Source organism: Kogia breviceps, chromosome 6 (genome assembly GCF_026419965.1).
Source record: "Kogia breviceps isolate mKogBre1 chromosome 6, mKogBre1 haplotype 1, whole genome shotgun sequence".
Classification (NCBI taxonomy): domain Eukaryota; kingdom Metazoa; phylum Chordata; class Mammalia; order Artiodactyla; family Physeteridae; genus Kogia; species Kogia breviceps.
In genome coordinates, this window is record NC_081315.1 from 142,498,801 (window position 1) to 142,523,345 (window position 24,545).

At 41.9% G+C, this 24,545-nt stretch overlaps 2 protein-coding genes across 3 annotated transcripts in view; one reads left to right on the forward strand and one right to left on the reverse strand.

The window, feature by feature from the left end:
- Window positions 1-558: 558 nt before the first annotated feature.
- Window positions 559-5,710, reverse strand: NDUFC1 (NADH:ubiquinone oxidoreductase subunit C1). The gene is made up of 4 exons (XM_059066247.2): window positions 5,477-5,710; window positions 4,832-4,935; window positions 3,249-3,328; window positions 559-2,028 (listed from the first exon to the last, which is right to left on the reverse strand). The coding sequence occupies exons 1-3, from the start codon at window positions 5,541-5,543 to the stop codon at window positions 3,269-3,271; spliced, it is 231 nt and encodes a 76-aa protein (XP_058922230.1). The 5' UTR covers window positions 5,544-5,710; the 3' UTR covers window positions 559-2,028; window positions 3,249-3,268.
- Window positions 5,711-10,949: 5,239 nt separating this feature from the next.
- The window catches only part of NAA15 (N-alpha-acetyltransferase 15, NatA auxiliary subunit), a 74,603-nt gene continuing 61,007 nt past the window's right edge, over window positions 10,950-24,545 (forward strand). For both annotated transcript variants that reach the window (XM_059066202.2, XM_059066203.2), the window contains exon 1: window positions 10,950-11,348. In XM_059066202.2, the coding sequence (XP_058922185.1) occupies window positions 11,295-11,348 (54 nt within the window). In that variant the 5' untranslated portion in view covers window positions 10,950-11,294. The remainder of the gene's footprint in view (window positions 11,349-24,545) is intronic.

Sequence of the window (24,545 nt, forward strand, 5' to 3'; positions counted from 1 at the left end):
CCAGTGCCCCACTGGTGGCACCACTCTAGGAGGTGTTACTCAGAGCAAACTGCATCTGTACTGTCCAGTACGGCAGCTACCAGCCCCAGGTGGCTATTTAATGAAAAGGAAATAAAACTAAAACAAAAATGCAGTCACATTAATCACATTCCAAATGCTCAACAGCCACATGGGAGTAGTGGCTACTACACTGGCTAGCACAGGCAGAACGTTTCCATCATTGCAGAAAGTTCTTTTGGACAGCCCTAGTCTTCAGGAATGGCTCCCCCTGGAGTTAACAGAGGCACGATCAAGATGAAAGTCCACACAGGGCAGCTTTATATTCAAGGCCTGACATACAGTAAATCTTGCTTGTTAAAGCTGTATTTTATTTCCAACTAAGGTTCTCAGTTTCCAGAATTTCAGGTGTCTTAGAGTTTTCTGTTCCCTTTAGGGATGTGAATTTTAAGTGTCTCTTTTAGGGTAAAGTTCCTTGAATTGGGAGTTGATACCTGACTTCTTGGTCCATTACCATGTGACAGTATTAGTTTCCTACTGCTGCTATAACAAACTCAGTGGTTTAAAACAACACAAATTTATTATCTTATATTTTTGTAGGTGAGAAATCCAACATGGGTCTCCCTGGGCTAAAGTTAAGGTGTCAGCAAGGCCGTGTTCCTTTCTGGAGGCTCCAGGGTAGAACTTCTTTGACTTCTCCATCCCTTGGCTCTTGGCCCTCTTTCATCTTCAAAGCTAGCAATGGCCGGCTGAATCTTTCTCATGTCACACCACTCTGACACACACGGGTGCCTCCCCCAACCAGATAATCCAGGATAATCTCTCCATCTCAATGTCAGCTGATTAGCAAATTTAATTCCATCTGCAACCTTAATTCCCCTTTGCCTAACCTAACCTAACATATATACAAATTCTGGGTAATAGGACATGATCATCTTTAAGAGTCCATCATTCTACTTTCCAGTGATATTGGGCAAATGACTCTTTACCTCTGGTTTTTGCATTTGTACAATTATGGAATTGGTCTGTATGACCCCCTAAGGTCCTTTCCAGTTCTACCAGCTAGGACTCCGAATTCACAAAAGTTAATAGTTACTGTTTTATCTGGTCTTTCACTGAATTTGGATTAAATACTTATTCTGAGATAATGTAACTCTGAATTTATGTTCAGAAGTGACTTCCAAAGGTATTGGGCCATGAATCTCCCAGAGTTAAGTGTTGGCCAGAGCCCAAAACACAAACAAAGCCATTTATAAGGCAATGAAACTTTCTATTTACCATCGCAATGGAGATACAAATAATACACTTTTAAATGTATAGTGTTAATACACTAAGTGTCTAAATTATATGTTAATGAAGTGGCATATAAATAGGTGTTAACTAATTCACAAGAAAGGGTTTGGATGAGGGATAAATGAAGTGTTTTTTCATTTGTGTCTATTAGCTCTCACCAATTCCTTTTTTTGGATAGTTTGTTATTCACTGGATGAAAGTCATATTAGCAAAATGAGCCAACTGTTGCCATAGTGGTGTAAAAAGAGTCACCCAGATGGAAATCATTCAAACTCAAGGAAATGGAGTCGGTCACAAGAAACTGTGGTTGGTAAGAAGAAAACCGTATTTGGGTTCTTTTGTATTTTAAATAATAGAGGAGTAGTTCCATCATCCCGATCACTAAGTAAGTGTTCTGATTAGAAATTAGAAGTTGATAGAAGGAGGAAACCCTCAGCAGTGATTTTTTTTTTAATCTATAGCCTTAAAAAGTTTTCTTACCAATGTGTCCTTAATTACCACTGACCCTATTATCAGATGGTACTTCCCACATTAAAATACTGCTAGTAATTTACATTAGAAATGACATTCTATACATTGTCACAATGTACATAATCTGAAGAAAACAGAAGTATTTTTAAATTTAATTATGTGAAACACAAATGCTGACTTGACATATGTTCCCATGTAATGCTTTCTCTCATGTTTACAGCTCAACAGATTGGTGAATCCAGAGGAACTGCTATAAACACTATATACCTATAATGGAAAAAAAAGAAAACTGTAGCATTAACCAGCAGAAGTAATATTAAAATTAGACCATTCTGAACAATGCACCTTAGAGCATCAGGGGAAGTCTAAAAAAACAAATCCACAAAGAATATCAACTCCTCATTTTATCTAAGTTTTAGCAAAAAAAAAATTTTTTTAATCTGAACTACAGGAGTAGCAAAAGCATCTGGTTTTGATTTAAAAACCTATTTCATTTTTATCTCTTCATTGACTGAAGTAGTGAAATGGGCAAGGTGATAATAATAGAACAAAATGTACATTTGTGATTACTATTTTATTCTCTGGCACATATAAGTTATCTACTTTAATCAACCTAATCCAAGAAAGCTGAGATTTATAAGGATGATTTTTCATTTTACAAAAGGATTAATACAGGATTCCTTTAAAAATATTTTCAGAAATATGGCACACATATACATATTTTATTTTTATTTGTTTTGCGGTACGCGGGCCTCTCACTGTTGTGGCCTCTCCCGTTGCGGAGCACAGGCTCCGGACGCGCAGGCTCGGCGGCCATGCCTCACGGGCCCAGCCGCTCTGCGGCATGTGGGATCCTCCCGAACCGGGGCACGAACCCGTGTCCCCAACCCGTGTCCCCTGCATCGGCAGGTGGATTCTCAACCACTGCACCACCAGGGAAGCCCGGCACACATATACATATAAAATAAACTCACTCTCTTTTAAATCACAGACCATGCAGTGTATTCTATCTTACTCCCAGCTAGGTTTTAGCAGGAATTGTACAACTGGGTGTTAGTTGTAATGACAATCATAATAAAATCGTCATGCAGTAAAAAATTTAACAATTGAATGCCCTGTTCTCATGGAATTTTACACTCAAGTGTGGTATATGACAAAGAGGTATTAAGAAATACATAGACAAACAATGATAACTTGTCCTAAGTGCTATGAAAGCACCATGTACAGCACTACTAGATTTAAGAAAATATGATTTTAGTTTCATTCTTAAGCACAACTTCCTTTGAACACAGTCAAAGTATAATGATTAAAAATGATTATGCTAAGAGATCCTTGAGCCAAGGTATTAAAAATTCATAAATTTGTCACAGACAGGAATATAGGCGCTAAAAAGTATAAACCTAATGAAAAAAGTCAAAACACATTATTTAAAAAGAGGTCAAATTAACTTGCATAGTCTATTCAATCCTAGAAAATCACATACTTACTGTATCAGTATTTCAAAAGTTTATTCCAACCCATTTCTTCTTTTATACTCTAAAACATCTTCATTATGTTGTTTGATGAGCTAGAAGTAGGTAACAGTTAAAATTAGAAATGTAATCTTCCTGGCAACTTAAAGAGGAGAAAGAGGAGATCAACTGATGATATTTATATTTTGCAAGAGAAAAAAGGATAGATTAAAAGAATTACAACTATTCTAGTTAGAAATAAAAGGCTAAGGGATACAAAAGTCCAAAAGCTATGAATGATATGTACTTGTTCACCACAATCTGACATACTAAATTTGAGAAGGCAACCCTTAAAAGTTGAAATCCAACTTCTGCAAATAAATTACTTCACGCAGTGGGTAATTAATGGAAGGGAGAGCCTTACCACAGAGGGGCTAAAGCAACAGGACAGAGCAGAACCTGGTTATTAGATGGGGTTGGTGGATGTGTACTATACTTCTAACCTCAGAAGTAAGATACTGTGAGTGAACGACCAACCCACATCCCCCAACTATATATGTATTAATTAGACGTCATGGAGGACAGCCACTTTCTCAGAACCACTGTCTGACAGATTATGCAACGAGAACAATGGCTGATATAGGGTGACATGTGTTGCAAAGATCCAATAGCCCTCAGAGTTCTCAGCAACAAGTTTCTTTTTAGGAAAACTTTAAGAATGTATAAAGTTACATTATAACAAACGTTATTTTGAAAGGATTAGTTACTAAGTTGTAAGTAACTTTCTACATCTCTTCCTCCTTTCCATGTCAAACAGCTGAACCACTTTAATGTAAAAAAATCCCAAATAAGAGATCTAAGAGTTGGAGGTGGGCGGCAGTGGAGGAAATCCCCAAACAAAAAATTTAAATGCTAATGTAGCACAGATACTTTTAAAAAATTTATCTATGGAGAGGCAGTATTTCACAGTGGTCTACAGTGTAGCTCTGAAGTCAGGGAGAACTGGGTTTGGCAAATCAACTTCTCCAAGTATTTCCTACATCCGTAAAAGGTCAATAATAATAGTACTACTACATAGTGTTGTTGAAAAAATTAAACAAGTTTTTACAGGTAGAGCATTTGGCATACTGTAAACAAAGACAAAAAAGAAAGAAAGAAAAAGGCTGCTACACACTAGGTACAATTTCCAACAATATATTTATACAAACATTGTTAAAAGCTTCTATCTTGTAAGTCCAATGGGATTTAATTTGTATAGCTTGTTCATTTACGATCTGTCCCTATGGCATCTGAAAAGTGCCTTCATAAAACCCCAACCTGCCTCCATGTTCATTAAGAAATAAACTAAAGGATAATTAATATGTAGTAAAACTGCCATTCACGACAAAACCAGGCGAAGGAACAATGACAGAAATTCAGCCTCATTATCCTTTCTCGATGCCTCTGAAACCTTAATATTTTTTAGTGCTTGGGATTTCCCTCCTGGAGAAAAAGATTATTAGCAGTTACATACATAACCTACGGGTATGGGAGATTTGCTGCTCAACATTCAACCTCACACCGACACTTGTCCTCTCCAGCGTGCTGGAGGAGCACGATTTAAGGAAGTATATACTTACATAGATCCACAAGAAAACGGCGGTGCCCAAGGTCAGTCCAACCTTCAGCCAGTCAGGTCTGCCATGTGGCGGTTCCCGAATGTAGAACTTCGACCGCGCTGAAGCTGAAAGGGGACAGCAAGGGTCTCTAAATGTATAACTTACCGCCCTGTAGGAATAAACCTGACATTTACATGTGTATTGTCGCTCTTAATTGCCCCTTCTACTTCCTCATTTAAACAGCCACAGAAAGAGAAGTTCAGAGAGGCCTAGTAACTCGCCCTGCACCACCAGCAGGGCCAGACCGGTGGCCCCTGTCGTCCAGGGCGCCTTCAAGGCCTCGTACACGGGCTTTGGCGAGCCCTCCGACGTCTCGGGGGTGGGCGGATAGAAGCGCCCCCGGGAGGGTCTCCCTCTCCCGCGTCTGCAGGAAGAGGGACTCAAAGTCCATTCGCCGAGACCCCGAGGGGTCGGAGGGTGGGCGGCGGCTGACGAGGAGCCGAGAGTCGCGGGTGGAGGCAGGCGTGGGCTCCGGGAGGCGGGCCGGCGCAGGTCACGGCCGGACAAGCCCGGGGCGCAGCCGCCTCCTGTCCCCGCGGGGCTGGGTTCGCCCTGGGAGCCGCAGGCTGGAAGGTCGGGGCGGCCTGCTCGAGGAGGGACACTTACAGCCGCTCGGAAGCCTGGCCGGGGCCAGCAGCTTGGAGAAAGGGCGCAACAAGGCGGACGGCGCCATCTTGCCGGGTTGGGCTCCGCCTCCTCCAGTCCCGCCGCTCCCGGGGGTCGGCGTCCGGCCGAGCGCCCCCTGGCGGGCAGAGGCGCGGAGCTGTGGGCTCTGCGGCCGCGCCGCGAGCAAGAATTGGAGTTACCGCCTGGTGCTCTAGCTCTTCTGGTCTCAGCCCTCAGTCCGCACAGTGGGATTACGAAGGAGATGATTACAAGGGGGGAAATAAAAGGTAGTTTAGCCGCGTCTCTGTCCTCGGAGAGTTTATTTCAGACCTCCGCCCCAGGGACACTTCACAGAGAGAGTCACCAAAATCTTCCTGCTTAAGCCGGGAAACTGCAAGTGAAGGGGGTTGAATAGTAGCATTTTGATCGAATTCGGTGTTTCAGGCATTGTGCCTTAATGCATCATTTGATTTACATGCACTCTCATTTCACTTTCACAACGGCCGCAGGACACGCCGTGATTTTTACTCTCAATTTGTAGATGAAACTCAAAAGACAAGCTCTTCCTCCAAGGTGACGTATTATATATACCTCATATTTGAAACGACCTCTTACAGTTCCCAAAGTCTGTTTATACGCACTAGCACAGTAAAGCCTCACAACCGAGGAAAAGAGAATCCTAGTATTTCAGAAGTGCCCCGACCAGTTCAAGACCACACCGCCGGGAAGTTGGGACTCGGACTGAGCCCACCCAACAGGTTTAGACAGTCCCCTGAGGCCATAAGCTGCAGAGCAGGCTCAAAGTGCCAAGTTCAAAGCGCCATTCTTGCCACCTCTTTGTAGCTATATGATTTTTAGGCAAATTACTTAACCTCTCCATGCCTCAGTTTTATATCTGGAACAAAACACCTACGCTATAGGGTCGTTGGGAAGCTTAGAGCGTGTCTGGTAGTTGTAAACAACTTGCTTTTGCCTATCTGTTTGATACCTATTTTGTACTGACCAATAGGTTTTATCTTTCACATTTGAACCAGATTTTTTGTGCATTTAATTCTCGATTCAAACTGATGTCTAGGGCTCCCCTGGTGGTGCAGTGAGTGGTTGAGAGTCCGCCTGCCGATGAAGGGGACGCGGGTTCGTGCCCTGGTCGGGGAAGATCCCCGTGCCGCGGAGCGGCTGGGCCCGTGAGCCGTGGCCGCTGAGCCTGCGCGTCCGGAGCCTGTGCTCCGCAACGGGAGAGGCCCGCGTACCACAAAAAAAAAAACCAAATAAACAAAAAACTGATGTCTAAAGACCATGTAAAAATATGTATATTTTTTACATATTTTAATTAGGTTTAATTTTTAAGCCTAATGTCATTTGGGTTCATTTTAAGAGCAAAATAAATGTTAGCAAATCTCTTTTTCTTTCTATACTTTCCTTAGCAATGTTATTGAAAAAAATTGTTAACCAAAAACTATTGACCAAAAAAGTAAAATAATCGTTCTATGTTTTCTGGCTTATTTTTACATGCAACTGATGGCTACATAGATTGCTAAACTGTGAGTCACTTTATAGTTTGTAACCTAGTTTGAGCCTCCTGGACTCATGCTCAAGTAAACAAACCACACAACTAACATGCTGAGTCAGCTGTTGGTTCTCAACTTCTTGGCTTCTTGTCCACTCAGCAACCTGTCAGTAGTATATCCTTTCCACCCCATCCCTTGGAAGCTTGTCCTGACACAGCTTTTGCTAGAATCCAACAAGTTGGAACAGAAGCCGCATTTAGTTAGAGCATACAAAACCATTAGGCAAATTACTAAATTTCACTACTGCTATTGGAAAAGGCTGTTTTGTTCTTTTGCCCTTTGTATCCTTTTACCAGTGTATATTTTGGGAAAGTGATGAAGTATAAGCACATATCTCTCAGCGTGTTAGAGCTGATGGAACCCTACACTTGGAGTAGGCAGCTGTAGGTGAAACTCCATCTTGAAAAGAATCCTGATGAAGCAATTTCAGCCAGGAGCTAATAGCTGTGATATTTTGGTAGAAGTTGCTACGTGACATTCATTTAAGCATCCCCAGAAGCTGAATGCTAACACCTTATTTATGACCCAGGCCAAGGGTTCCCCCTTTCTAGTAAGCAGTTAGAGAATAAAATTTTTATTTTATTTTTACATATACATGTATCTATTCTTTTTCAAATTCTTTTCCCATTTAGGTTGTTACAGATATTTAGATGAGTTCCCTGTGCTCTACAGTAGGTCCTTGTTGGTTATCTATTTTATTTTATGTATTTATTTTTTAAAAAATAAATTTACTTATTTTATTTATTTATTTTTGGCTGCGTTGGGTGTTCGTTGCTGCACGCGGGCTTTCTCTAGCTGCGGCGAGCGGGGGCTACTCTTCATTGCGGTGCGCGGGCTTCTCATTGCGGTGGCTTCTCTTGTTGCAGAGCACGGACTCCAGGCATGCAGGCTTCAGTAGTTGTGGCTTACTGGCTTAGTTGCTCCGCGGCATGTAGGATCTTCCCCGACCAGGGCTCAAACCCGTGTTCCCTGCATAGGCAGGCAGATTCTTAACCACTGTGCCACCAGGGAAGCCCTGGTTATCTATTTTAAATATAGAAGTGTGTACATGTCCCCAACTTCTCCCCACCCTTCCTCCTTGGTAACCGTAGTTACGTTCGTTCTTTAAATCTGTGAGTCTGTTTCTGTTTTGTAAATACGTTCATTTGTATAATTTTTTAAATATTCCGCATATAAGGCATATCATATGATATTTGTCTTTCTCTGTCTGACTTATTTCACTTAGTATGATAATCTCCACGTCCATCCATGTTGCTGGAAAATCAAATTTTTAGTCCCAGATTTTTCCACTGGAAAACATCTTACTCAACTCACATCTCCCGGGGAAGGGTTAAAGTAAAGCCAGAGTTGAAAACAGTATAAAAGGTAAAAGTGCTTCCTACATGTTTATTGATTTATGAAGCATGAGAATACTATACATCAAATTCAGAGAGGGATAGCTGTATCGGCAAGTTTTTATTTAAAAAAAAAGCAATCACAAAACGTTAATATTTTGTAAACCTGGGTGGCAAATACATAGATTTCTTTTATGTTTGTTTCTAGAAAATGTAAAGATGTAGAAGTGTCAATAGAGAACCTCTTACATATATGAAGATGGAGGAATTTTACTCTATGTACCCCTTTTGCAAAGTTATTTATTTATGGTGAAGTTTGCAAAGTTATTTCTTTATTTATGGTGAATTTATCACAAAAGTGATATGCAAACACATGGTGTAAGATGAATGAAATAACTACCACCACCACCACCATCATCACACCTAGCCTTGGATATGTTAACTCCCTGCATAGCTGTCATTCAAAGCATAAGCCCTTAAATGGGATCGCTATTTGTCAAATAGTGGTGATCTATCAGGGTAGACGTTTTATTGAGTTCAGGCTATCAAATCACTGACTGTGTGGTCCAACTATCTCTGTACGTGCATTTTTTTTTTTTTTTTTTTTTTTTTTGCGGTATGCGGGCCTCTCACTGTTGTGGCCTCTCCCGTTGCGGAGCACAGGCTCCGGACGCACAGGCGCAGCGGCCATGGCTCACGGGCTTAGTTGCTCCGCGGCATGTGGGATCTTCCCGGACCGGGGCACGAACCCGTGTCTCCTGCATCGGCAGGCGGATTCTCAACCACTGCGCCACCAGGGAAGCCCCTGTACGTGCATTTTAACTAGGATGTTTGTAACTCACATAAATGTTGAATCAGACTAGTATTCACTGAGTCTTAAAGATTGTTATTTATTTGTCATTAGCCAAAAGGAACACATTTGCCAAACTATATTGCTAGCTAATCTATTCAGTTACTCAGCTTCCGGTAGAAACTACAGTTTGTTTCAAAGACCAGAAACGTTCTTCCCCCAAGGTGAAAATAGAATAGTATTTACAGGAGAAATTTAGAAAAACGTAGCAAATAATATTGCCAGAAGGAGTTTTGGGTATGAAGCTAGAGATTTGGAAACCCAAGTTAGTAGCTAAGCTAAAATTATCACCTTAAGTTAGACAGTTTTTCTACTTTTTAGTAGTTCAGATAGTTGAGAGACCTGTTGGGGGCGGTGAAGTTTGAAGGTTACCACTAAATAACAGCCGTTTTTATGAATTCTAAATTTGTTCTTTGTTTTTTTTTTAAAGCTAAAGTTAAAAAACTGGCCATATTTCAAAACTCAAAAATGGTTTCTTGTACATACAATTTTCTTAATGAAACTTTTAAAGAGACATCACAGAATTTGAAGAAATTCCAGGATCTGACTGCTAAAATCTTACTTATGCCCCAGGCAAAAGGAGAGGGCATGCAAGATAGCAGCTAGAAAACCCAAGTATTAGTCGCAGATTTTTCCACTGGGAAACATCTTACTCGACTCACACCTTCCATGGAGGATTAAAGAGCAAACCGAAAACAGTAAAACATCTGTGTAACTATGAATTAAAAAAATCAAAGCTACTGCATATATTGTATAATGATTCATGATGTACAGAATGCTACTACTGATGGAATTCAGGATCTGGAGAGAGATAATCAAAAGCAATCAAGGATAAAAATGGCTCATACGATGTGAAAATTTGTACTCATCAACAGAATGCCACTTTTAAAATAGTTTTACTGTCGGGTTTCAGTGCAATGGCTTGAAGAGACTCTATTAGGTATCAGTCTGACCTTGCTTACTGCAGTAGTTCTCTAGTATCCTTGCCAGGTACTCTTCGGCTTCCTAAGATTTAAGGTTTTCTAGTGACGGGGAGTCACAGTATTAAGCACTAGCTTGAAGCCAGTTCCAGGGGAGTCAGTGACCTTGAATTCTTCACAACCCAAGGTGATTCATACAGTCCTCAACACTGTATTGCATGAACTCGGCGATGAAATAAAAACACACACTTTAACCTTCAGATGTTTCTTTGGCAGTGCAAACATGGTACTTCGGATCTGGCTGACTACCTTTCCGGGGTCCTCTTAAAGTAATAAATCACTGATGCCCCAGCCAGGCCCATTTACTTGGTTAACTCTTTCACGCTTTTCAGACTCCAGTAAGCCCCATCCTCTCTGGATCTATTTACAAATCCCCACTGGGGTGAAACCTTCATTTCCCCTCCGCCTCTGCTGCTTAATTAGGCACTTGGTCCGCGATCAAACACACCGCTTTTTGGACATCGGGATTTTAGCACTTTAGGCTCAAACTATGATTATACAGACTGGAAGAGTTTACCCAATGAATGAAAAGCCAATCTAGCAAGAAGTAGTGGAATCGCTACTTTTGATGCGGAGGGGGTCGGAACCGCAGTTAGCCACTCTCCCCTAGCTTCCCTGGCGCCTCGGAGACAAGAAACCGAAAGGATGGGCGGGGCCTGCCGCGACCCTCGCGGCCTGCGCGGACCTGGGCGGGCCTCCAGGTTTCCCAGCAAGCTCCAGGACAGAGGAGGTGGGGAAAGGAGGTCATCGCGCCTGCGTGTTAGGAGGTGTGACCCGGGTGGGAAAGCTCTCCACGTCCGCCATTTTGGCTGCCTCTGTCGGTCTGTTCAGTTACCACGTGAACCGCCGACGGAGACCCGTGGGGGCGGGGGGAGGCGGCGGCAGTGTTAAGTGAGAAGGGAAAAAGGACTACGAGGGGAAGGGGGTGTCTGGGTTGGGCGGCGCGGTGACACCCGAGGCCCGGTGGCGGCGGTGGATCGGGGCAATCAAGGCTGAAGCAGCCAGGGAACGACGGCGGCGGCGGCGGTCGGACAAACAGACTGACCGAGCCCAGCGGTGGCGGGAGCAGCGGGAGGAGCCGGAACGATGCCGGCCGTAAGCCTCCCGCCCAAGGAGAACGCGCTCTTCAAGCGGATCTTGGTAAGTGGGAGGCTCCGGACCAGCAGTGGGGAGGATTTAGCCGGTACACGGGCCTGTCACCCCTAACCTCGGTCCAGGGGCACCTGGCCACCGCCGCCCGGGACCTCGCCTTCGTGCTCCTAGTCAGGCCGAATGCACTGCCTCGTTCCCTCCTCGGGGTTCCCACTTGGGCCCGCGCTCCAGGGGCCACGGGCTTCCTCCTCCCATCCCCACGCTCCGGAGGCCGTGGTTCCGGAGTAGGCCCCGTTCTCCTGGCTTCGAAGCGGCCGGTTTTCATTCGCCCTGAGCGAAGGGGGCAGAGGCCTGGCCTTCAGCGGGGAAGCGGGCGACACGGGCAGGAGCGGCGGCCCGGGTGGTTTGGGAAGCCTGCCGGCAGGCCGGGGTGGCACCCTTGGAAGGAACAGGTGGTGCGGATGCGGCACAGCTCATTCATTGCCCAAGCGCGGCTCTCCCTCCGTCGTCCGTCCCTCCCTCTTCTCTCCTCTTGGGAGTCACCTGTCCCCGCCCGGCTCGGGGTCACTGGATGACCTGGGAGGAGGGAAGGAAGAAAGGAGTTCAGAAGAGGAGAGGAAGGCTTCTAAACGACAGCCTCGATGGAGTCAGTAGGAATGCTGGGATCTGCAGCTTCTCGGCCTCTTTACCTCCTCTCAGGAGTAGGGGAGAGACATTTATTTCTTAGCTTCCGAGCGGGAAACATCACCCTCCTTGGGAGGTGGGGCCCATTGCGAGGGGGCGGTCCAGTAGGAAGTGGAAAGTTAAGAGTTTTCAGCGGAGAAGTTCTGGACACAGATTTTCTTGTAGACCGAAGTGTATTAACACTGAGGCAAGAAATGAGCAGCAGAGAAAAGAGAATATAAGGACCTGTGAAATGGATCTTTTTGACGCTAGCTCAGGCTCGATAATTCCCTGCATTTCACGTTTGCCGTTTGCATTTTTTTTTAAATAACCGTAAATGCGGTGATGTTTGGAGGGACTGTTTACACGGTAACATCGGCCTTGTAGCTTTGGTGCTGTAATTAATACTTAGTAGCACGTTTTTTGTTTGGCATCTAGTGTGTGGGTTGCCGCTTTCGTGCAGACACTTCTTTTTTTTTTTTGCGGTACGCGGGCCTCTCACTGTTGTGGCCTCTCCCGTTGCGGAGCACAGGCTCCGGACGCACAGGCTCAGCGGCCATGGCTCACGGGCCCAGCCGCTCCGCGGCACGTGGGATCCTCCCGGACCGGGACACGAACCCGTGTCCCCTGCATCGGCAGGCGGACCCTCAACCACTGCGCCACCAGGGAAGCCCCAGACACTTCTTTATGAAAGGATTAACTGCATTTGCCAGACTTAAGACTTCAAATTTGGAGTGTGTGTACGAAAGTGTTAGTTCTTTCCTCTTGTAATTTAAATGTATTTCATTTGTTTGAAAAGTATAACAGCTCTGAGGATCCGGGTTTTCTAGAGAAAGGAAAGTAACCCATGTTGAACTAACTTTGATTTTACAAAAAGTATCCATATGCCTACAGATTTAGTCAGTTCGTGTGGAAACATATATAGGAAAGTCGCATCCAATACGGTGTTAACTCTTAGTTACCTTGAAGTCCTTATTGCCATGTTTTTTGGTTTCAAGACTAATTGGAGTGTAGGTAGGACTATAGCACCTTTTTACCACAGCAGCTTATTTACTTTTACAACTTTTAAAGGAGTGGTTGTTGTCTCCATTGCGATAGCCATTAGCCACATGTGGCTCTTGTACACTTGAAATATGGCCAGTGTGATTGAGGAATTGAATTCTTAATTTTAATTAATATAACTTCACATAGCCACATGTGGTAAATGGTTACCATTTTGGACAGTGCACTTCTAGAATCCTTCTTTAGTATCAAGAGGTCTCAAGATTAAGGAACACCCTGAGATTAAGGCTAACAGCTAGTGTAAGGGTCAGGAATGCAACTTTTTTCCGGCTGCGTTGGGTCTCCGTTGCTTCGTGCGGGCTTTCTGTAGTTGCAGCGATCGGGGGTTGCTCTTCGTTGCGGTGCGCGGGCTTCTCATTATGGTGGCTTCTCGTTGCGAAGCACGGGCTCTAGGCGTGCGGGCTTCAGTAGTTGTGGCACGAGGGCTCAGTAGTTGTGGCTTATGGGCTCTAGAGCGCAGGCTCCGTAGTTGTGGTGCATGGGCTTAGTTGCTCTGCGGCATGTGAGATCTTCCCGGACCAGGGCTCGAACCCGTGTCCCCTGCATTGGCAGAAGGGTTCTTAACCACTGCACCACCAGGGAAGTCCTGAAACTTTTTTTTTCACGGCACTTACACCACACTTGCCTAGTTCTTTGTTAGGTAAAAGGAGTTGTAGTAATTGTTAGGTGGCTACATATATTGTAGGTACCTGCAAATATTGTAGGTAAATTATTTCATGTTATTTATTGCTTTTGGAAAAAGTGCTGTTTCTTCAGTTAATGATACTTAGGTTGGACTTAGTTGCAGATGAAATTAAAATTAGGAATTGTTATATGTGCATAGGAAGGTCAGCTGACTTTAGTTTCTATGTGACAACAATAGTTATGCAACCGAGTGAGGACAGTGACCTTGAAATTGGTCTTAATATACTTTTACCCGTATTGCATGTGTTTAGAAAATAACAAAGAAAAAATAAAAAACGGAAACAAAGTTTTACCTGCTCTGAAGTCTCCTTTCTTCTGCATACAGTAGGTAATCAAATGTTTGAACTAGAATAAATTTGTTTAAAAGTGAATTAGAGGGACCTCCCTGGCGGTCCAGTGGTTGAGACTTCGCCTTCCAGTGCAGGGGGTGTGGGTTCGATCCCTTGTCAGGGGTGCTAGGATCCCACAGGCCTTGCGTCCAGGAAGCAAAGGCATAAAGCAGAGGCAGTGTTGTAGCACATTCAATAAAGACTTTTTTTAAAAAAAGGTCCACATCAAAAAAAATCTTAATAAAAAAAAGAAGTGAATTAGAAAACGAAATGCAATTTTACTATAATGTAAATACACTACATTCTTATGAAACTCACAAAATACTTTTTTTAAAAGTCTGTAAAGAATCTTATGAGAAGAAAAATCTGATAATGTGGCAAATTCACTGATTTGTTTGTTTTCTTTTAGATTTCTATCCTAAATCCTTTCTGGAATGGATACAGTATGAACAAACACAGAAGTATATGTTTTTATATAAATTGACAAAGGATATATATATTTTTAAATGCTTTATTGTGTTAGAAACCTGAAATGTTCAAGACATGATTCTTTTGGGTTAAAAGTATTTTAAAATACTTGTTTGTGCAGATTATTTCTAGAATAGAGTATTCTGGTAAAAAAAAATGAACTACAGTTTAGTTTTCACTTGTAATAGACAACATGATATGTGCAGAGAAGCAGACAAAAGCTAATAGGGAACTGAATTTAACGTTTGATTATGTGAGTATTTCAAAGCCTTGCAGTCTTGGCCATTATTGGGGATTACACAAACTAAGTTATTTGATGGTATAGAGTTGCCATCCCAACTATTACTTTGAAGACTGGTTGAAAGCAGTTTCCACAGAGGCAGACATGGTGCCCTGTATGATTGGTGGACAGGAGAGCTACTGGCCAGACAGCTTTAACAGAAGGGATCTCTTTGTTTAGTGTGCATTCTAATTTCCTTTAGTATTTCTGCTTCTGATAATGCATTTCTTAGAGATCATTGATTCAAATATATTTTCTTTGTTCAAAAAAGTGCTTTTGGACATAAAAAGCTAGGTTATAGAAGGGATGATATGCAAAGGACTGTTTGTTCAGAATTTTCTCCCCCAGATAACTGCATGGTTCATTTCTTCTCTTATTTTCTTTCAGAATTCTGCTCAGATGTCCTCTAAATGTGATATTGGGGTCTTCCTTGACCAGAAGTCCTCTTCAGCTCAACCTTCTTGCTTTCCTTGCTTTCCTCCTTGCTTTATTTTTCTCATCACTTACCATCGTCTGGCATATGTATACAAGTAATTTATCACATGTCTACCATAATTAAAACGTAGGTTTTATGAGGATAGGGATTTTGTTCTGTTAATTGCTATACCCCCATTAGTTAGAATAACGTACCATAATACGTATTCAAGAAATATTTTTGCATAAAATCAGTGTTAAGACAGTGACTATAGGGCAGGAGAGAGAAATCGTAATCTTTGGATTTTGTGCTTGCATAAAGACTTTTGGAGAAGGGAGTTAAGCTGGGCCTTGGCATTGTAGAATACATTGTTATATGAGGTAATTGTAGGGTATCAGGCAGAACCTGTATTACCCGTTGAGACCTTGGAAGTTTCATTTATTAATGAATCATGGTATTAGGTTTGTTTACATGGCCTTCTTCCCATCACAAAAGCATAAGAGGAAATTTTTATTGTTTCTTTTTTGGTTGTGTTAGCATTGGTGGAGAAATGGTATCTGGATTAAATGAGGATGTTTGTCATGAGGAGCCTGTTGTATCAGGTAGTAAAACTCAGTCATCTGTAGTTTCATAAAGCTCTAAAACGGATTCTGACACAAAGTCAGGGGTGAGGACCAGTGTATATGATATTAGGAGACAGGAATATAAAATGTTAGAAGGGAGAACATTTGTAATTTAGAGTTGCTTTGTGAGTGTTTTGTAGAAAATTTAAAAATCAAATTGAATTCGTGGAATTTGGGAAAGGTATGCTGGGAAGCTGGTGTGGCAGAGCAAGCCACTTAACTAATCAGTGACCGTAGCCAACCCTTAGCATCCACATCTAAATACACCTTTGCTCTCTACTTGGAGGCAGTAGCCCTATTGAAGGGAGAAAACTTAAGACTCTTCGTGAAAAATGGTTTTAGAAATAATGTCAGCCGCCAGTGCTGATGGTAAGAACAGTGAAGAGATTTAAAAGAGTGATGGTTGTTAGTATATATATTAGGATGTGGAGGGGAGGCAATTTTTGCTGTGACTGTATTTTTTTTCTTAATTAATTAATTAATTTATTTTTGGCTGTGTTGTCTTCATTGCTGCGCGGGGGCTTTCTCTAGTTGAGAGGAGCAGGGGCTACTCTTCATTGCGGTGCACGGGCTTCTTTTGTTGCGGAGCAGGGCTCTAGGTGCACAGGCTTCAGTAGTAGTGGCACACAGGCTCAGTAGTTGTGGCTTGCAGCCTCTAGAGCACAGGCTCAATAGTTGCGGCCCATAGGCTTAGTTGCTCCATGGCATGTGGGATCTTCCCGGACCAGGGCTCGAATCTGTGTCCCCTGCATGGGCAGGTGGATTCTTAACCACTGTGTCACCAGGGAAGTCCTGTGACCGTATTCTTGACTTCTGGGAATTTCCCTGGCATGTCAGCTGTACATTTACATTTAAGCTGTTTTATGATACATGCTGTACAAACTTGTATTGAAGTTGTAACTTAAAAAAAACTAGCTTAACTTGTTGCATGTGGTTTTTCCCCTTTAGGTAAAATATGAATTGTATTTTCACTACTTAATTTGGAACTAAAATAATTCCATAAAATTTTAATTTAATAAAAGCAATCTTTTTGTCTATTTAAAAGTGAAATAGAAATTGCAATATAGAAATAAATGATGGAGAGGTTAATGTTTTTGTTACCTGATATGCTCTATTCCACTGAGATTTTCTTTAGTAAGTATAATAGGAACACATTTTCAGTTGAGATCATTTAAAATTTGTGCTAAAACCTACTGGGGAAATTATAATCTTATTTGAAGCCAGTGATAATTTTAATCTTAAAGATTGTTGGTTTTTATTATAGAGGAGATTATATGACCATTTCTCTGTGTAATCTGTAAGAGTTGTTTTATCTGATTGTGTATAAAAGGAGAGATAAGAGTTTGCTTTTAAGAATATAGACCCAAGGGACTTCCCTGGTGGCACAGTGGTTAAGAGTCCGCCTGCCCATGCAGGGGACACGGGTTCGATCCCTGGTCTGGGAAGAACCCACATGCTGCGGGGCAACTAAGCCCGTGCACCACAACTACTGAGCCTGAGCTCTCTAGCCTGCGAGCCACAACTACTGAAGCCCACGCTCCTAGAGCCCGTGCTCCACAACAAGAGAAGTCACCACAATGAGAAGCCTGTGCACCACAACGAAGAGTAACCCCAGCTCACCACAACTAGAGAAAGCCTGAGCACAGCCAAAAAAAAAAAAAGTGTGCCCGTGTGTTTAAAAAAAACAGAATATAGACCTGGGGGTAAAAAACCCCTCTGGGCTAGTTGTGTACTTCCACACATGTTGGTGGTTCTGATTTAAGAAAAAAAAATTTTTCCCCTATGTTAATGGCTTTCACTTAATATGGTACCCTTTTTTTCAGAGAGATCTCATTGAAGATTACAAGATCACCTTTGGTTATCGGTGCTTGGGAACTGAGTCAGAATCTTTAAGAAGAGGGAAATGAAGTAAATTGGCATTTATTGATCATCTATTTTGAGCCAGAGTTTATGCCAGGCTTTTTTTCCACATTAGCTGATATAAACCTTGCATTACTCCTTTGAGGAAATTGTAATAAGTATAGACAATACTTATGATTACATCGTCTAAAGTATATTTCTCATTGCTTTATATACAGTCAGTTGTGCTATATCAGAACATACGGGTTCCTAAAAGTCAGTGCCCTGTGCAGAATCAGGTAATAAAACCCACACGGCTTGTGGGAAAAATGGAGTCGGCACAACACTTAAAAACTTCATTGATGCCAAATTAGGCACCAAGGTAAGAGCCTAATAGAGATGATAGCACAGTTTTACATATGTCAGATGGCCAACCAATATGGAAATACTGTAATGTAAATACTGCCTTTTACCTTGGAAAAGACCTGAAGTCTGCTTGCAGAGGTAGGTGTCAGAAGGATTGCAGCTGGTGAATTATTATGAAGTGATGGAAGGAAAATTATCTTAAATCTGAGAGAAAGTTGTAACGCCTCATAACCCAGAAGGTGAACTGAGGGAGTTTAGATGTTTGAGGCGTGTCTGTGTTGTGCGTGCCTATGCAGCTCGTTTCAGCTGGGCGCAGTTTTCTGTGTTCATCTAGTATTTCTGGTGGACAAATCCCAGAGAAGCAAACTTGAAACTTGAAATTTAGGATGCTCAAAATGTCAAATTATGAATCGTGTGGGAACAAAAATGTGTTTTCAAAACTAGTATTGTGGGGAACTGGCCATACCTGGACTTACTTAGAGGTCACACAGCCTGGGTCTGGGTAGCCCTTCCCTCACTCTGAGTGTGTCTGTTATTATTATTTTCTTAAATTTTGGTTGCACCGGGTCTTAGTTACAGCAGGTGGGCTCTTTAGTTGCAGCTCCAGGGCTCCTTAGTTGTGGCATGTGGACTCCTTAGTTGTGGCATGCATGTGGGATCTAGTTCCCTGACCAGGGATCCAACCTGGGCCCCCTGCATTGGGAGTGCGGAGTCTTATCCACTGCGCTACCGGGGAAGTCCCCTGAAGTGTGTCTATTCTTGCATCTAGTGTCTGAGATAGTGTCACATTCTTTGCCAACTTAGCTGCCACTGCCATTAAGGAGACTTACACTTCTTCCAACATTTTCTTTGTTAGAAGAAGCTTTGTACCCAGAGTATCAAAAGTTTCAGGCTAATTCATTCTAAAGATTTTTGTGGGGTGGCTAAGTAACACTTTTAAAGCAGGAAATAAAATATACGTTTCTTCAATTTGTGTTTTGAAACAATTTTGATGCTCAGTGAGGGAAGCCTGGTGTGGAAAGAAGTATAGATGATGGGTTTTAATCCTGACTTTGCTTTACTTTATCTCTCATGTTTTTTAAGCCTTAGTTTGTAAATTTGAGCAAAGAGAGAAAGAGTACTTTTCTAACTTACCTCACTGGTCAGGTAGGGAGATACGTATAAAAGTCTTTGGTAAATGGTAAAGCGTATGTATTAGTAAACATCTATTATAGGTGTAGTCTATTAAGGATGTTAGCTTTTTCATTGAATTGATCTCATCTTGGTTTTATGTTATGCTTTGTATTCTGTTTAATATTATTACTTTGCTTTTGTATATTTTTTGGTATTTAGGAAGGTTTATATTTTTGTTTTAATCAGTTTTATGTTTTATAAACTTTTATGTTTATACCTTTAAAAATTCCTGGGAATTCCCTGGAGGTCCAGTGGTTAGGATTCCGTGCTTTTACTGCCGTGGGCCCGGGTTTGATCCCTGGTCAGGAAACTAAGATGCTTCAAGCCACGTGGTGCGGCCAAAAAAAATTCCTTTAGTCCTCTTTTTTTCTTACTTAGGGTGTGGAGGGGAGGGAATTTTATGCTGTGATTGTGAATTTTATGCTATTATTTTATTTGTCACCTATAAAATAAATCCATTTTCTTTTTTCTCCCCATTTTTAAAAATTATGGTAAAATATGCATAATATAAAATTTACCATTTTAGCCTTTTTTTTTTTTTTTTTTTTTTTTTTTTGCTGTATGCGGGCCTCTCACCGCTGTGGCCCCTCCCGCCGCGGAGCACAGGCTCCGGACGCACAGGCTCAGCGGCCATGGCTCACGGGCTTAGTTGCTCCGCGGCATGTGGGATCCTCCCGGACCAGGGCACGAACCCGCGTCCCCTGCATCGGCAGGCGGACTCCCAACCACTGCGCCACCAGGGAAGCCCCATTTTAGCCATTTTTTAAGTGTACAGTTCAGTGGCATTAATAAGCACATTCACATCATTGTGCAACCATCAACCCCTCCATCTCCAGAACTTTTTCATCTTCCCAAACTGAAACTCTGCCCCCATTAAACAACTCCCCCATTACCACCCCTCCCCCAGCCCCTGGCACCCACCATCTGCTTTCTGTTTCTGTGGGTTTGGCTCCTCTAGGAGCTGCATGGGAGTGGGCTCATACAGCACGTGTCTTTATGTGACGGGCTTCACTCAGCACAGTATCCTCAAGGTCCATCCATGTTGTAGCAGGTGTCAGAATTTCCTTTTTTTTTTTTTTTTTTTTTTTTTTTTGCAGTACGCGGGCCTCACACTGTTGTGGCCTCTCCCGTTGCGGAGCACAGGCTCCGGACGCACCGGCCCAGCGGCCATGGCTCACGGGCCCAGCCGCTCCGCGGCATGTGGGATCCTCCCGGACCGGGGCACGAACCCGTGTCCCCTGCCTCAGCAGGCGGACTCTCAACCACTGCGCCACCAGGGAAGCCCCCGTCCTTCTTTTTTAAGGCTGAATAAAGTTCTGTTGTATTTATATACCACTTTTTGTTTATCTGTTCATCTGTCAATGGCCACTTGGGTTACCTCCACATTTTAGCCATTGGGAATAATGGTGCTGTGAACATGGGTGTACAAATCTCTCTTCAAGACCCTGCTTTCAGTGCCTTTGGGTATATACCAAGAAGCAGATTGCTGGGTCATATGGTAATTCGTGAGACATACCATACCATTTTCCATAGTGGTTCCCAGCAATGCACAAGGGTTCCAGTTTCTCTACATTCTTGCCAACACTACTGTTTTCTGTTTTTGTTTCATAATAGTCATACTAGTGACCATGAAATAGTATCTCATCGCAATTTTGATTTTCGTTTTCCTAATGATCAGTGATGTTGAGTGTCTTTTCATGTGCTTATTGGCCATCTGTATGCTGTCTTTGGAGAAATGTCTAATTAAGTCCTTACCCATTTTTTAATTGGGTTGTTTTTTGTTGAGTTGTAAGATTCCTCTCTATTTACTGGCTGTGGATGCCTTATCAGATAAATGACTTGCAACTATTTTCTTCCATGTCTGTGTAGTCTTTTTTCCCCCCAGGCCTGTTTGTTCGTTTGTTTATTTATTTATTTACTGCACGGCACAACATGTGGGATCCTGGTTCCCCAACCAGGGATTGAACCCATGCCCCTTGCATTGGGAGCACGGAGTCTTAACCACTGGACCACCAGGGAAGTCCCTGTGTGTCATCTTTTGATGCACAAAATTTTTAAATTTTCATGAAGTCTACTTTTTCTCTTTTTTCTTTTGTTTTCTGTGCCTTTGGAGTCACATCTAAGAAATCACTACCAAATTCAATGTCATGAAGCTTTTTTTTTTTTTTTTTTTGGCTGTTTTGGGTCTTCATTGCTGTGCGCGGGCTTTCTCTAGTTGTGGCGAGCGGGGGCTACTCTTCGTTGCGGTGCATGGGCTTCTCATGGCGGTGGCTTCTCTTGTTGTGGGGCACAGGCTCAAGGCGTGCAGGCTTCAGTAGTTACGGGTTACGGGCTCTAGAGCACAGGCTCAGTAGTTGTGACTCACGGGCTTAGTTGGTCCGCAGCATGTGGGATCTTCCTGAACCAGAGATCGAACCCGTGTCCCCTGCATTGGCAGGCAGTAAATCCATTTTCTTATGTGTGAGGTAGTGAATGAGCTTATTCTACTTAATTTTTTTTCTAGTCTCTTTTCCTCTGACTTTTTAAAGTTATTTTTACATTGTGAGAGCATGCGATTTTATGTATTATTCTACCCTCATCAATACCTTTGTTTTAGACTTAATTCTACAATTAAATATAGTTAATGTTAAACAGCAGACCTTTTTCTGAAGTTTTCCCAAGTTATCTCTTGGTTGGATGAAGCTTATTTAGTATAGATGCCTCAACAGTGCTTGTGGAAATCTCTTAAGGTCTTAGATGTTAAAAGTGTTTTCCTAGTGTCTTGATGTTTGAAGGACAGTTGGCTGGGTTTAAAATCCTTGATTCACATCTTCTTACATTTCTTGAAAATAATTGCTCCCCTGTTGTCTTGCTTATATGTTGCTGATGCCAGCCTGATTTTCTTTTCTTTGTTGATGACTTGGTCTTTCTTTTTGAAGACTTGAATTTTTCTTATCTGTAAAATTGAATTGTTTTACTTAGGTATGTCTCTGTGTTGACTATTCTGGATAAATTTTCCCTGTGGTTTCAGATTGTAGATTGATGTTTTCTTTTGAGTCAAGAATTATAATTTTGAATATTAGTTCTGGTCAGTTGTTTCATTCTTCAGTGATCTTTGCTTATTGGATCTTTGCATCTCTTTTATATTACGTTTCCTTCCATTCTTTTTTTTTTTAACATCTTTATTGGAGTATAATTGCTTTACAATGGTGTGTTAGTTTCTGCTTTACAACAAAGTCCTTCAGTTCTTTTCTCTGTTATTCATTTGCTTGAGAAGTCTTATTTTCTGTTTTTAGATCATACGCCTTGTAATTTAGTCTTCATTTCTGTGATGATTTTGTTTTTTTCTGTTTCTTAAGTTGTTTGTTTCTATTTTAAAACTTATTTGCTCTTTAAAATTTTGAATATTTGATTTGAGGTGTTCTTTTATGTCTGCATTTGTTATTTATTTCTAATTTGTGATGGAGTGTTAAATCTTTCCTCTGTGTTATCGCTGTGGTTTTTGGTGTGTTTTCATCTGCCCAAATTTTCACTTTTACAAATTATATTTAAGTAACTTGGTATGAAAGCCGGGTTCTTTTTTCTGTTCAGGTTATTTGTGATGGGTTTTACTGCACCAGTAATATAGACAATTTTATTTTTGGGTGAGGCTGGGTGGTTTCTTCAGTCTCTTAGTTCAAGAGTACCCTCTTTGTTGCTACAGTCAAATGCAGTTTTTAAAATAAGTCCCCTCTCCCACATTGTTCTGTATTGGTTTAATAAGGCCTTGATCTTCAGTGCTGTCCTCTCCATCAGACCTTCAAGTGATACTTTCTCCTTCTAAGGTGTCTCCTTCTCCTCCAAAGCTATGCCTTACTAAAACTGCCACCTTCGGTCTTACAGACTTTCTGAGCCTCTACGTTTTGACTCCCCAGTAGCCATTGCTCTCATCCATCACGTCTCTCAGTACTTCCTTTTGACCTCTGGCTTGGGTGAACTTGGGTCAATCCCAAATATTACCCATTCACTCACCACGAGGACCCTGCTGTATTCTTCTTTTGGACAGTTCTCATTGGAACATGGGACTTTTGGTCTTCAGTGTTTATGCAATTACATGTAAATTAGAGTGTTTAGTTGTCTTATCTCTTTGTAATGCTCTGGGTGATTTTATTTGCTTCCTTTCTTGGCCTGTATGGTTTTACTTATTTGTTTATTTATTATTTATTTTTAAAATTTATTTTGGCTGAGTTGGATCTTTCTTGCTGCACGCAGGCTTTCTCTAGTTGTGGAGAGCAGGGGCTACTCTTCGTTGCGGTGCGTGGGCTTCTCATTGCGGTGGCTTCTCGTTGCAGAGCATGGGCTTTGGGTGTGCGGGCTCAGTAGTTGTGGCACACGGGCTTAGTTGCTCCATGGCATGTGGGATCTTCCCGGACCAGGGCTCGAACCCGTGTCCCCTGCATTGGCAGGTGGATCTTTAACCACTGCACTACCAGGGAAGCCCGACCCTGTTTTTATGAGGATTTGTGTAATGTTTAGAAATTAGGGGGCAGCCATTATCCTGTAAATAATTCATTTCTGGTTTTATGTGTTATGCTTGAAAATAATAGTGCTTGCTTTAAGATAATTTGCAGTTAAGGTTTTATATAATTGAGTAATTGGTTATACTTTTGTTGCTGTGTCCCCATGACCACTCCATTGTTTTATTTAAACTCTTTGGGATTATTTATCACTGAAATAAACTATGAGGTTCTATTGAATAGCTGACTCTCAATCATATGTATATACCTTGAGTTTTATTGAATTTTGTCCTATCCCTAAGTAATCAGAGTTCATAGAGTTCTACTCATATTAAGTAGGAATCCTAAATTTTCCTTCAGTTTTCTTTTCTCAAGTGACATAATTTAATGCTGGGGGGAAAAGAAAAGAAAGATAAGAGAAGTCTGGCACGTTTTGTAATGCATTAACAGGATTTTAGTATCCAGAAAGCAGATGGTGATTGTCACATTCAATTCTGTGGCTAGTAAGACCTCATCTGTAATTTTAACTTCTGGACCCAAAACTTGGAGAGAGAAAGACCAACGACTCCGTAATGCTGACACACCACAAAAATATTGGTGTAAAATTCCCACAGACCTTTCTTGTCTTTTGTTCTGAGACTATGTACTTGTTACTTTAAATTTTTGAAATGCCTTTTGTTTTGTGAAATACTGAAAGATTTTTAAAAGATTGTTTATTTAGAAAAATAAAAATTAAGCAACCCCATTTTTAAAATAAATTTATTTGTTTATTTTTTGGCTGCGTTGGGTCTTTGTTGCTGTGCTCTGGCTTCCTCTAGTTGCAGCAAGTGGGAGCTACTCTTTGTTGTGGTGCGAGGGTTTCTCATTG

Bases quoted from the DNA above. Each gene is read 5' to 3' on its own strand.
- NDUFC1 (XM_059066247.2), bottom strand. From the start codon at position 5,543: ATGGCGCCGTCCGCCTTGTTGCGCCCTTTCTCCAAGCTGCTGGCCCCG. The intron at 4,936-5,476 runs GTAAGTGTCCCT...GTCCCCTTTCAG, and splicing joins GGCCAGGCTTCCGAGCGGCT to CTTCAGCGCGGTCGAAGTTC. The intron at 3,329-4,831 runs GTAAGTATATAC...ACCTACTTCTAG, and splicing joins CCGTTTTCTTGTGGATCTAT to CTCATCAAACAACATAATGA.